The following is a 15,020-nucleotide window of genomic DNA, read 5'->3' as shown; positions in this document are numbered from 1 at the left end:
TTGTTGAGGATTTTAGCATGTATGTTCATCAAGGATATTGGACTATAATTTTATTTCTTTGTAGTGACTTTATCTGGTTTTGAAATTAGGATAATGCTGGCCTCGTAAAAAGAGCTTGGAAGTCTTCCCTCCTCTTAAATTTTTTGCAGTATTTGAGAAGGGGAGATGTTAGTTCTTCTCTGAATGTTTGGTAAAATTTGCCTGTGAAGCCATCTGGTCCAGGACTTTAGTTTGCTGGGAGTTTTTTGTTTACTGCTTTTTTAAATTGGCTTCCTCAGGTTTTCTGAATCATCCTGATTCAGTTTTGAAAGACTGTATGTTTCTAGGAATTTGTCCATTTTGCCCAGGTTGTCTAATTTGTTGGCATATAGTTGTATGATACTTTCCTACAATCCTCTGTATTTCTATGTCAGGTGTTACTTCTCTTGTTTCATTTCTGACTTCATTTATTCAGTCCTCTCTCTCTTTTTTTTTTTGATGAGTATGGTTAAAGGTTCATCAATCTTAATTTATCTTTTCAAAGAACCAGCTCCTGGTTGCACCGATCTTTTGTATTGTTTTTTAGTCTCTATGTCATTTATATCCAGTCTGATCTTTATTACGTCCTTCCTTCTGCTTACTCTGAGCATTTCTTGTTCTTTTATCAGTTCTTTTTAGGGGTAGATTGTTTGAGATATTTCTTGCTTCTCAAGGTAGGCCTATAATGCTATGAATTTCCTCTCATGACTGCTTTCACTATGTCCCATAGATTTGGGGTTGTTGTGTGCTCATTTTCATTTGCTTCCAGGTAATTTTTTATTTCTTTATTGGTAACTCATTCATTGTTTAATAAAATGCTATTTAGCCTCCATGTGTTTAAAGTGGGTTTTTTTTTTATTGTAGTTGATTTCTGGTTTCAAGACATTGTGATCTGAGAACATGCTTGAGATGATTTCAATCTTCTTGAATCTGTTAATACTTTTTTTTTTTTTTTTTCAGAATGTTCCATGTGCACTTGAGAAGAATGTATATTCCGCAGCTTTGGGATTAAATGTTCTGTAAATATCAATTAACTCCATCAGATCTAGTGTGTTGTTTAAGGTCGTTGTTGCTTTCTTTAACCACCATGTGCTCAACTCCCTTCTCTCACTATTCATGTGTTGAATTAGCTGACAATATTCAATTCTGAATCAATCCCATAATTATATTACCCATGTTTATATGACTCACACTGCACTGTAGATCATCAATTTCAACTGATTCTTCAAGGATGACTGAAAATCTTTCAAATCAGTTCTCCTTAATTCTCCACAATGAATATTTTATTTTTTCCCTTTGTTTCAAATTCCTGACCCTAAGATTCCTTACTTCCCTCTCCTGCCTAAAAAACAATTACTATTATAAGTAATTATAAATTACTGCACAACCTCCAGATTTACTAGGATCTGTATTAATTCTATTTCCTGACTGAAGAAAAGAGGCAATATTCCTTCTATTTAAGGCTAATCTCTCCACCTAAACTCTATTTTTTTTTTAATCTCTCCCAGACTGTCTTCATGGTTTCATTCCTTTCAATTTTCTCCTCATCAGTATTAAAACTTATCTTTCTATATTCAATCCCGTCTCAAAAGTTTTCACTCAATTCTGTTTCCTGTTTCTTTTTATAACCAGACATCTTAAAAAACTATACTCATTTTGCCTTTAGCTATCTTCACTTCCTCTTCATCAATCCACTATGCCTGTAAAACTGCTATTACCAAGAACATTGATGAATTCATTGTTGCTAGATCCTTTTCAAAACTTCACTCCTGCAGGATTCTTTCCTTGACTTTCAAAACATGCCATAAGGCAGTTAGGGTCAGGTAGGAAAATTAAATCTGGAGTCAGACTCCTAGCCGTAGATGTTATTTAACCTCTCCATGCTTCAGTTTCCACATATGTAAAATGGGAATGAAAACAAAATCTATAGGGTTCTTATGAGGGGTAAATGAATTACCATATGTAAAGTGGTGGTAAAAGTGGCAATAGTAATCGTTGGTACTAGTTTATGTCTTAGCTCCTTGGCTGGTATTCTTATCAATGTTTGTGTGTGTTTTTTTCTTTTCCTTCTTTCTTTTTCTTATCTATCTTGTAAATCAATATTTCTCAAAGTTTAGGTTTTAAACTTGAAACACTCTGCATATGATTTTTAGCAAATTCTTGAACCTCTCTCTAGATTTAATGGATCTAAGTCTTTGGATGAATGAAAGATCTTTTTCTTTTAAATAGGTGCTTCAGATTATTCTGATATAGACAAAAGTTTGTTTTCTTAAACTATTTATTCATTTATATGATGTAGACAAAATTTGAGAATCACTCTACTGGTTTTTCTCAGGATTCTGTCCTGGAACTTCTCTTTTCACTCATGAAAGTAGATATCTATCTTCATGAGGAGTTCAAGTGCTAACTGTCCTCAAATTCTGTTCTTGTGGTCAGACTGTGATCATTCCAAGTTTCTATCCAACTTCCTTTTATATATATTTTCATATGGTTATTTCAGAGATATCTAAAACTCATCACATCCATAACTATTATTTTCCTCAACCAAAAGACGCTTCTCCTCCTAGATTATCAATTTCACTGCTGAAGCTCAAAATGTTAACTTCATTTTTTATTTCCTATTTCTTTCTCTTTACTCCAACCCCATTAGCCACCATTCCCATTGAGTCTAAATATCTCTGGAATCTATTTCGACAACTCTGTAGTCCAAGGCATCAGCATATCCCAAAAGACTAAATCAAGAGTCTCCTAAAGAGACTTAAACTAAACCATGACTCTTGATCATCTACCCAATCACATTCTCTATAATCCACCATGATCTTTATAAAACACAAACCTAATTATGCCATTCCTCTAAATGAAAGCGTTGAATGGCTTACCACTTCATTCTAATAATGGCAAAATTACCAGTTTCGGCTTCAATTAATGATAACAATTTCTGCTTTAATTAATAACATGTTGGTAATTTAGACTAAAGCTGCCTCTGAAGAGAATTAAAAAGCTGGACAAAATATTTTTTAAAAATCTGTCTGAAGATATCAGGAGGCTAAAAAGCCTGAAGAAACCAACAGAGATGAAGGTGGCATTTGGGAGAATTCCAAAATTGAAGGGGGCTGGTTAGGTAAACTGAATCTCTGAAGGGCTATGTCCTAAGAGCAATGGTAAATTAAAAACAAACAAGTACTTCTGTAGGAACTGAAATATAATTTTCAACCATTTCAATCTCTGATTGAATCAATTTGATCTATTATTGGCAATCCCTTCTAGATGTCTTCCAAAAACAAATGAAAACCCTCTTTGAAGAAAAATAACACCATCCTCAACAATATGTTACAAGTTTTCCAACTACCAACAGCTCTATAGTCCTATAATTTTATGTCTGAATTTGAATGACTGAAATGTTTACTAAGTGAATAATTGGTAAGAAATAAAATTTTTCTGATAAGAAAAATAAATTACCTTCATCATTGTTATGGCAATATATCGGGCCTCCTTCACTATCATTGGTTCATATGAAACATCTAGCTTTGGTGATGCCAATCCACCAAAAGTCTTGTCAGTATTAGAAGATACAGCTGTTATGGCAGGACTGCCAGGAATCCTTTGAGGTTTCTTTACTTGCTCTTGTTGTAAAGATGTTTTTTTCTGAGAAACAGGAACAGCTTTCACTTCCACCTAACCATGATATTATAAAAAAAACCCAAATATTATATTATATAATTGTCTGTGACATATGAAAAGAAGCAATTTATAATTATGGACTCATAGTTTTATAAATATGTTATCATTGGTCCATCTTGGGCATTCCTGTCAAAGGCTTATTCAACTGCCAGATGAGATGCAGAGTTCAAAACCCTGATTATAAGGATGCTGAATGAATTTAGTGAAAGAGTAGATGAATTAAGTGAGAACTTCAACAAAGAGATAAGAAACATAACAATGAAGATAAAAACTGTAAAAATGAGCCACCTATAAAAATGAGAAATTAAGACTGCAATAACTGAAATGAAGAATACATTACAGAGAATCAACAGTGTAGAGGATGAAGCAGTGGTTTGGAAGGTAGCAAAACACACCCAAGCAGATCAGTATTTGAACTGACATAATGCCCTAAAAATATAAAAAAATCCATCTAAAATTAAAACAGAAGTTTAAAGATATATAGTATACTTCTTAAACTCATATATACATGGCCACCATTAAAAGCTTTAAACTTTTTAAAAAGAAAAAGCTTCATATTTCAAAATATTTGATTTTAAATTATAGCCACTTTTTATATATGCTATTTTGATTTAATATTGTTTTAAACAACTACATTCACCCTAAATAAATTAACATTAGAAGTGTATTTGTCCATTAACCTTGAAGTAAACCACTGAACACTTTTGCACACTAAGTATTAAGATATTATAGAATGGTAAGTACTCTGCTTTCTTTTACAAACTGTGCTTCCTTTAAATAATTTTTGTTATTCTTTATTTCCAATGTGACTTTTTTGTTCACTAAATAACAAACAGTTGCTGCTTAAAAAGGCATTTCAGATCTCACTGAAATATTAGCTACAAATTTTTATGTTTCAAAAACTGGCTATTATTAGGTAAGGATCCTTCAATAATTTTGGTAAGTCTAAAATGTTCTTAAAACTTCATGTGCTGCTAAAACTAAAAACGCATTTTTCAGCTAATATGACAATATATTGATAAATTAAACATCAATAGGTATGGAAATCACTTTTCCTAAATAGTATTTACAGAAATTTCCTAGATATGGCTTCCAAATTAGAGATAAATCTGATATGGATTTTGAGTATAATGAATGAGAAGTTTAGTATAACGGAGGACAGAGTAGGAGAAAAAAAAGGGAGTCCAGAAGATACATAGATCATGTGGGCAAAAAAAGAAACCAAAAAGGAAGAAAGCAAAAGATAAAAGCATAAAGTCTGACTTTGAAATGTAAGATATAAATAACCCAGATACCAAAATGGAATAAAATACAATAAAAGGTGCAAAGGAGGAAACATAAAAAAATACAATGAAAGAAATACTATACACATAACAATATTAACATTAAAATGTTATGCTGACCTGGAAAATGTTATTACAATGTAGTCATACAAATAAGGAACTTATTGTGGGCTCAAAGACTGGATTTTAACAACTCACTACATACACTTAGGTGAGATATTCATCAGTGAATAATACATTCTCCCCTCAATATATTAATGTGTATTGTATTTTGATAAAAATTCTTTCCTCAAGCATCTTTTTTGTGTGTCTGTGTCACTATCAGGATTATTTTTTTCTCTTTGCAATTTTTTTCCTTATAATTTTCTTTTTCCATTCCACAGAGTAATTCACAGTGGCTATAAAATCATTTTGATGGGGCATTACCTTCCATAAAAAAATCAAATAGAAAACAACCATAGTGCAACATATTGTGTAAATATGTATTATATATGTTGTATATAAATAAAGAGCATATAATATTTCATCCTATATATGTATGTTTGGGACCTGGTGCAAATCCTAATGGTGTGAGTCATTGTCAAAACTTTAAACGACACTGGTAAAGCCTGATTTTTGTTTAGTATCAGGTTTAAATACTTTCCCATACAGGTTTACTTATTGGTCTTCATACAAGGCTCTTGTCTTTTTTACTAAGAGTCAGGTAAAAGGTTCCACTGGCATTGTACTTCTTTGTGATATAAATCAAAGAATATACCAAGTAGTTGTAATATTTCTACTAAAAGTAATATTAAGGTAAAATTATCTGCTATGTAATTAACAGGGATTTTGTGGACTGATAAACGCTAAACTCCAAACAATCAAATCACTTTGTAATACAGTAACTTTGAGTGAGGTGTGGGGGCAGCTGGGGTTTGCCTATACAAATTTTCATTCAATATTGATTTTTCTCAGAAATATAATAAAAGTTTAAAATGAGATATTTACATTAATAGATTATATCACAAAGGACTTAACTTTATACATTACGATATAGTCTAAATGTCTTTATTAACACTTGGAGTGCGGGTGAATTTCCCGCCAAAATATAAGATGGCTCTGTCTTTTGGTTTTGTTCCATCCACCAAAAGGGTGGATTACAAACAAATATTTGGTAATACGCAGTTACAATCGGCCCGAGTTTACACGTTTCCCGCACTCCACCGCAAATCTATATGAACCGAGTTAAAGACGGCTCCCTCGGAGTACGCGCAATTCACGCGAGCCGACTTAACTCATTTCCCGCACTCCAAGTGTTAATGTCTTGGGGAAAAGGTATCCAAAGAACTATATTCATCAATACAGCACATGATTATTTACATTCTTCATTCTTTTACAATCCAAATTCATTTATTTCTAATTTATTTAATAAGTATCACTATTATATTTTCAATGTTTATTCAATAGCACAGAATGCAGAATGTATTTGAATTTTAAAAAATATATACAGCCCTGACCCATTTGGTTCAGTGGATAGAGCGTCAGCCTGCGAACTTAGGGGCCCCAGGTTTGATTCTGGTCAAGGGCATGTACCTCAGTTGCGGGCACATCCCCAGTGGGAGGTGTGCAGGAGGCAGCTGATCGATGTTTCTCTCTCATCGATGTTTCTAACTGTCTATCCCTCTCCCTTCCTCTATGTAAAAAATCAATAAAATATATTAAAAAATATATATATACACACATAAAATTTTACAATGTCTTCTTTTATTGATTAATTCTATCACTATGCATTGAGGGCCTTCCTTCTATGTGCTTGGCACTCTTTATTATGGACACTTCTTTTATCCTTCCTTTGCATCACGATAGCACCCAGCAAAATGTAAAAAACAAAAAAATATATAACTTGGAAAATCAGATGCTAATAATATAAACAAAATTTTTTTTGCTTCCTCCATTACATATATGTAAAGAAGGTCTGGCAAATGGCTTCTAGACACTTACCATTTCTAAAATTTTATTAGTCACAATCAGTGCATAGATGTCCACTACTTTAATTTTGATATAATTACCTTCATATTGGGAACATGCACCACATCCCCATACTGGTCTTTTGTTTGAACAGTTATGGTGGTAGGCCAACCACAACGAATATCATCCTTATTCAGGATCAAAGATGTTTTCTGAGGATCTGCATAGGAATCTGGCTGAAGCCACCTAGCAGTAATGAAAAAAACAAGCAAACAAACAAATAAAAAATTCATCAATATCTTCAATGATTAACCTGAAACTAAGCCAGCAGTGGCCTGGGATCACTAGTAGCAGCATCACTTTGGGAGCTTGTTAAAGTGTAGCATGTCAGGCCTGCCCCAGACATGCTGAGCCAGAATCTGCATTTAAACAAGATCCCCAGGGGATTTACAGCCACCTTATAGTGTGACCTGCACTGCAAATCTATCATTTCTCTATCAAAAATTTTTCAAATAAGCTGTTTTATTTTGGAAATCCTGAAACTACTTTTTCATTACTACCTGGCAGCAACTTTCTGGGAAGGGTAAAGGCCTTATACCCCCCACCTGGGATTTAATCTGAGGCAGATGTGTAATCTTCTGGCATCAGGCACAGATTAGCTATTCAGCCATGATGGACTAAGGCACAGATAAATGGTTCTTGGCAAAATACAAGCTGGTTCTCCTGTGGCCTCCTGGTGGCTTGCCTGGTTAGTGACCTTTCTATAGGAAACCTCCTAAGCTACTCTACCCCTGGAGTCTGACTTGGCAACTGCTGTCTCATCCATGCAATATTCTGAGACTGCAAAGCAGGCAAGCCCACCAGACTTGCTGCCATCAACAGGCCATCCAGGACACTGCTTCCAGCGAAGGCCAGAGGAGGAGAGAATCTAAGCCATGGACATCCTGAGCTCCAGGACTGGGGGTCTCTCATATGTTTCCTTGCTTTGCCTTCCCAAGCAGGTGCTTGGTTCTCCCTAAATTTGAGCTACCTTGGCATCAATCCCTGTGAGCTAGGGTTTATTATCACAGCCCTCTTCCTAAATATCCACATCACTAGCTTCAGATTGGCCCTTGTACCTCTCTGAGAGAGTGACTAGAGTAGTCTGATTGCTTCCAACACAAAGGGCAACAGCTTATAGTTCTTTAGTCTTGATTCTCTAGTTCTAATAATGCCACAAAGATGATAAAAGTTTGCGTTTTCTAAAGCTGCATCAGTCACAATGAGGTTTACAAGGTGATGTTCTCTCTTGACATCTTCTATATCACCGGTTTTAACTTTCTCAAAATATTTTCTCTGTTTATGAAACCAAGAGATTGGGGACAGGACTTTCTCTTCCTTGTAAGGTCACTGTCATTTGTCACCTGTTGCCTTGTTAATTACCTATTGTCACCTTCACATCGTAGGTGCCTCACAGGGATTAAAAATCCATCCAAAAGTTATTGACTTCATCAAAAAATGACTAAGTAAATAAGTGAGTAGACTATGATTAACCTGCTGTTAATTGCCCCCTGGCCTTACCAAGTACAGACGTCCCAATATATCCTTGTAAACTTGCCAATGCCCAGTTCCATGGGGATTGCCAAGAGCCAGAGCCTCCTTGCCAGGGCTGACAGGCAGACCCTGAGCAACGGATGAATGATTACTCTGACACACATTTCTGTGAAAGAGAGGGCTAAGGAACTGCTTGGCTTGAGAAACCAAACAGCCCTGTTCGCCTGCCTCGTTAGGCTTTTATTGTAACAACAGCTTAAACTAAAATTAACTTCTAGGTACTATCAGCTGGGTAAGCATCCTTGAGAAAACACATATATCTGCAGTGTCCTTTAAGCAAGAACATCTAAAGATGAAACAAAGATTTCAGTAAAACACCCAGGGGCTCAGACTTGTTTGGAAAAGGCAAGGCAAGGCAAGGGCTACCGCCTTCGGCAAGGTCCCCCTAGACCAGTGATGGCGAACCTTTTGAGCTCAGCGTGTCAACATTTTGAAAAACCCTAACTTAACTCTGGTGCCATGTCACATATAGAAATTTTTTTATATTTGCAACCATAGTAAAACAAAGACTTATATTTTTGATATTTATTTTATATATTTAAATGCCATTTAACAAAGAAAAATCAACCAAAAAAAATGAGTTTGCGTGTCACCTCTGACACGCGTGTCATAGGTTCGCCATCACTGCCCTAGGGGCCCTCGACCTTTCAGAGATTCCTCCCTACAAACTTTCCAACCAAGCCCCGTGCTTCCCCACAAAAGTTAAAATCAGAATTAAGTTAGGTTTCCATATTGAAAAATATTTTTTTCTTTAGCTTAAAAAACAAAAACAAATGAGAACTCTACAATCTCAAATGATTTGATTTTAATTATAAGTTTATACTTCTATTAGGTGTAGATTTGAAAAAAAAATCATTAAAATAGAATATAGTGATAAACTTAGTTTAGTGAATTATTAAAAGTCACTATCCAAAACACAACACTTCTCAATTACACCACATATTCCACATATTTTTAAAATAAAAGTTCATGTATGAAACTTTAAGATAATCAACTAAGAACTATCACATATTTAAAAAATATTTTGAAATATTAACTACCATTTTATGTTTCAATAGATTCAAAACACAAAAATATGACTATCTTAGGTAGCATTTTTACATCCTAATGATTCCCCTTTCAACTGAGACAAGCCCTGAAAGAAAGTAATCGTAGTACTAAAAGAATATTACCTTGCAAGCCTTCCACCACTTGAGCCTGGAACACAAGCAATAAAATCATCCAGGAAGGACTGTTCATTGCTTTGGATTTGTAGTGGTAAGTTTCCTTCAAGTGCCTCTAATATAGTTGGTGAATGAGAAAGAGCTAACCCCTTTCCAAGAATACCAGAATGGGTTTTGCACACCTGTTGGATAAAAGAGAACATTTATTTTAAAATATAAAACTTTAAATACATGAATTTTTGAACTTGCAAACAAATTTTGCTAGGCCTTTTTGGGGAAATCATTTTCTCCCCGTATTCCTTTAGCCTATAAAGTAGACATCTTCCATGAGGAAAAAATGAAAAAATACTTTCAATCTCCTTCCACAAAAAAGTGACTTATGAGCTCTGCATGTCAGTTGAAATGGTGTTAACTCCTCCTTCCATTCTAGCCCTCTACATGCTACATCCCCATTTGTCAGGGCCATGGCTCCCTCCTGTAGGCAGCTGTGGAAGTCTCTTTCTTTTTGTCTCCCCATTATTGGCAGCTATCATGTGTAGGTTGTGTCTGCTGTCATGGATGGGTGGGTACTACGGTCTAGACTTGGGCAAAAAGTGGATGGAAGCTTTACTGTGGTGGCATATAAATTGCAGTAGTCTGTCTAAGCCTGACTGAAGTAAAGAAAAAGAAGCAGATAAAACTGAAAATTTAATTCTCACCTATCTGACAAGCAAGCCTATGTTTTGGGAAGACCTGCTTTCAATGCTGAAAACTCTAGAAATTTTTTAATGACTATACTATAAATTTCAAAACAAAACATTTTTCATGGAAAAGGATTATACTTCCAGTACTATCTAATTTATACAATGTTACCTTTTGCATTCTAAAATCTATGCAATTTCAAAAATCATAATCTTTAAAATCAAACAGACTTGAGTTTGAATCCTGGCTCTGGACAAGTCATAGCTGTGAGCTCATGAGCTAACAAGTTATAGACCTTCCTAAATCTGTAAAATTTATAAACTGGTGATGAAATAATATCTCTTTTTTGTGGTTATTATAAAAGTTAAATTAAATAACACAAATAAAATGCACACTACTTTACCTAAGAAGTAGAAGTTGTTTAATACGTTAGACCACCATCACAACTACTTTATATGCGTCAAAGGTGGGCAATTTTGGACATCATTTTTTGTTGTTGTTGAACCACAGTACAATAAAGATCTATTTATATCTGGCCTAAATGACATTTTATAAATAATAATCCCTATAATGATGAATAATATATGAACTCTTTGATGGTTCTCTTTAACTAGAATACTGTGTTTATTAAATTTTTATTAAATTAATTTTTATTTTTGTATATTAATATACTAAGATTTAACTCCTTTTTTTAAAAAGCTATTTTTTTTAACATTATGAGGACACCATGACTCTCTGTGATTAAAGCATAGTGATCAAGGTTATGCACTTTATCACCAAATTGCCAGAGGTCAAACTTTAGCCCAGTTGCTCATTAGCTGTGTGATGCCTAAAAATTATTTAAGTTCTCCCTGCTTCAGTTTTCTTCTCTGTAAATGGAGATAATGTAATTCATATGGTTGTCGAAGGCTAAATGAGTTAAAAGTATGCAAAATGTTTGAAATAGTACTTGATAAAATTAAGATCAAATAAATGTTTGTTTTTATTATTACTGCTGTGATAAGTTTATCTCAGGAAATACAATATAACTAACCACTAGTTGTAGGTATTAGAAGACCTAAATGCTAGGCTCTTTTTCCCAATTAGCTGAATTCTTAGACAAGTTGTATAACTTTCTGAACTTCAGTTATTGTAATTGTAAAATACAAGAGATAATACTGACCTCAAAGTAAAACTGCAAAAATAGATAAAGATACTGTAAATTTGAGAGTGTTCTGCAGATGTTATTTAAATTACCAACACCTCATTTCCCCCTTTCTAAGTGGTTAATAAAACTTTCAGGACCCATTTCACATGCCCACAGCTCTGCAATGCCTTCCCTGAGCCCCTTGGCACTTGGGAGAGCTTCTTTCTCCCAAAGGATTTATGTCTCACTTCGGAATTAAACCCATCATACAGTAAAGCGAGGGCTCACATAGTCTCTCCCATCACAGGGGAAAATTATAAGTTATTTATCTTTATAACTGCCAATGAATAGCATGAAGTATTTAATGAATGAGTCCTATGTTCAAGAAAAATAGGGTTGATCTAAGTGAATATATTGGTTTTAAATTAATGTACAAAATTTATCCATACAATGTTTGGGGCAATACCTGTAATGCAGCCTCTTCAAGAATTTCAAGATCTTCCTCTAATTCATTACCTGCTGTATAAATAAAAAGTTTTACTAAAATAAAGCAATACTTAATTTTTCAGTCTTTTGCATTCTTTATACTTTGTTCACAATTCTAATATCCCAGAATGAAAAGAACTATTATCATTCTGGATAAATCTCAGTGGTTTACATTTTAAATTTTCAGTGTGAATACAAGCTATAATTCTCAAAATAATACTCAAAATGCATCCATTGAGTGATGTATAAAAGACTTACACTATATTTATGCATATAAATTTGTAATTTTGAGTACTTACTTTTTTACAAAAAAATATAAGGAAACTAATTATTCAGAATCTGAGCCTTTTTATTTTGGTTGTCTTATAAAAGAGATATACTTTTAGTAAACAACAGTAACTTGCAGGAAAACAGAGATAGTGATTGCATCCTCTAGTCATTTTCTCTTTTATTGCTTAATATAGAACATATTTTATTTATTGAATTTTCTTTGATAGTATAATGTATATATTATTACTACTGAAGTAATACATGTTTAAAGGAAAATATTCAAATTATATTAAGGTACAGAATAATTCTGCTACTAGCCCCCTCCCAAACATAAATAGTATCAACAGTTTCTTATGTATTGATATAGAGATTTTGTTGCAAATAATAAATGTATATATGTATGTGTCAACTTACATATATATAATAAATAACATATATAAGATAATGTTGGCAAAAATGGGACCCTTCAACTTGCTTTTCTCGGTTAATATAATTTGGACATCTTTCTTGGTTAGGACATACTTTTTTGTTGTTTTTTAACAGCTGCATACATTTCAATGCATGGCTATAACATTACTTACTTAACCAGTTTCCAACGATATGCATTTTGATTACTTAGACATAGTACAATCACCAGTATTGTTACATTAATCTATCTTACAACATATATTTTTGAGCACTTGTACAAGTATGTATAAAAAAATTGCTACATCAAAAACTATAAGCATGTAAAATCTGAAGTTATTGACACATAGTCTCCAAAGACATTGTACTCATTTTCCTCATATGAATAGAATATAAGATTTCTCATTTCCTCACATATATATCAATATTAAGTAGGAACAAGGGAGCTGAAGGAGAAAGGAAACAGACAAGACGAAAGTAGAGAAAGTGAAGGGAAGAAAGGAAGGATCAAGTAGGAAGGGTAGTCCCTGATGGAAGAGATACATATAAACTTTTGGAGATGAGCACTAGGGAAATCAAATAATAATACCTTTTATTCCCCAAATACTATGAGATAAAATGCTAATCTATGTATAAACATCATAGAATTAGTAAATATTTTTAACTTTATTTTTGTCTTTGCCACCTTGATTTTAAGTCTACTTACATATCATACATATTTGCACTTTAGAAGGAGGTACCATTTCTGCCACGGCCTCAATTCTCTGTTCTGCTCACATGAAAACTCTTCCAAAGAGCTATCCATGTTCAGCCTGACTCCCCTTCCTGACTTTCTATTCTCTCACTGAACTTTAAAAGGGCTTATCTCTCTCTTTTTCATTTGACTGATACATTTCTTTTAAAAAAATATTTATTTTTATTTTTAGAGAGAGTAAAGGAGAGGGGTGGAGGAGAGAGAAAAACACTGATGCAAGAGCGAAATATTGATCAGCTGCTTCCTGCATGCCCCCTACTTGGATTGAGCCTGCAACCCAGGCATATGCCCTAATCTGGAATCAAACCAGCAACTCTTCAGTGATAGGACAATGCCCAACCAACTGAGCCACACGGGCCAGGGCTTAATGATATACTTCTTACTGAGTATATAAGCAGCAAGTTTATCAATCAAGGAAAGATTTTAATTGACTTCTCAGCAGCTTAGAAAATCCCACTCTCTGGGTTTTACTCCTACCACATTGGCTACTGTTCCTTCCCAATCTTTTTTGCAGTTTCTTTTTTCTATTCTGTCTACCTCTGAAGTTTTGGAAAGTCCCAGCTTTGTTCCTGGGCTCTTATCTTTCTCATTTGCATTCTCTTCCTAATCATCTTTCATATGGCCCCATGTGTTTAAGTATCAACTATGTTTAAATGACATTTGCATTGACTTGTTCCCCGAACTCCAGACTAGTTCCAATTGTCCACTTGGTATGTCCACTAGAATATTTAAAAAATATCTCAAACTTTTGGTTTCATACTATGTATCTAGTGCCTAAACCAGTGCCTGGCACAAAGCATGTATGTGGATGAGGGAGGATGTGGTGTATGTTTGTGTGTGTGTGTGTGTGTGTGTGAGTGTATTTAAAAGACTAGAGCAGTGATGGCGAACCTTTTGAGCTCGGCATGTCAGCATTTTGAAAAACCCTAACTTAACTCTGGTACCGTGTCACATATAGAAATTTTTTTATATTTGCAACCATAGTAAAACAAAGACTTATATTTTTGATATGTATTTTATATATTTAAATGCCATTTAACAAAGAAAAATCAACCAAAAAAATGAGTTCGCGTGTCACCTCTGACACGCGTGTCATAGGTTCGCCATCACTGGACTAGAGAATACGCCTCAGTCTCTAGACTCCATTTTAAAAATCCCAAACTATCAATATATTAAGCAGTTATTGCTCATGAGTGTGTGTGACTATAAAAGTCATTTGCTAATCTATTTATCAATTTTCAGAATGTTCTATAATACGCATATTCTATTCCTAAAATTAAAAAAATCATAAACAAACACCTAGTATTTGACTAGACTTACCAATAGGAAGTGCTAGATCCTTTTTCATCAAAGCTGCTGCACAAACCCCACCAAGGTTGGCTAATTCTTTTTCCAACTGAATGACTCCCTGTAGAATTGCAAAAACGTTATCAGCTGTTTTAAAAAATGTTTGAAATATAATGTGGATAATCAACAAATGTGACTTGCATTCAGCATAACTTTTGAAACTGGAAGGAAGCATGTCATTAGCTAGCTAATGGTTAAATTAAGAGTGAAAGAGGTTAAATTTTATGTCTTATGCTGGTTATAAAGTTTGGGCCCACAGGTTCATC

At 34.0% G+C, this 15,020-nt stretch overlaps 1 protein-coding gene across 8 annotated transcripts in view; it reads right to left on the bottom strand.

Moving 5' to 3' along the window:
• MYCBP2 (MYC binding protein 2) overlaps nt 1-15,020 on the bottom strand; it is a 272,896-nt gene that overhangs the window by 105,791 nt on the left and 152,085 nt on the right. For all 8 annotated transcript variants that reach the window (XM_070408908.1, XM_070408907.1, XM_070408910.1 and 5 more), the window contains 5 exons: nt 14,728-14,815; nt 11,959-12,011; nt 9,695-9,867; nt 7,031-7,175; nt 3,478-3,693 (listed from right to left, as the gene is read on the bottom strand). In XM_070408908.1, coding sequence (XP_070265009.1) covers nt 3,478-3,693; nt 7,031-7,175; nt 9,695-9,867; nt 11,959-12,011; nt 14,728-14,815 — 675 coding nt within the window. The remainder of the gene's footprint in view (nt 1-3,477; nt 3,694-7,030; nt 7,176-9,694; nt 9,868-11,958; nt 12,012-14,727; nt 14,816-15,020) is intronic.

This window comes from Myotis yumanensis, unplaced genomic scaffold (genome assembly GCF_028538775.1).
Source record: "Myotis yumanensis isolate MYYU_CA2020_CCGP unplaced genomic scaffold, mMyoYum1.0.hap1 SCAF_3, whole genome shotgun sequence".
Taxonomy (NCBI): Eukaryota; Metazoa; Chordata; class Mammalia; order Chiroptera; family Vespertilionidae; genus Myotis; species Myotis yumanensis.
Note: the sequence above shows the minus strand (reverse complement) of the source record. Positions and strands in the feature narration are given on the sequence as shown.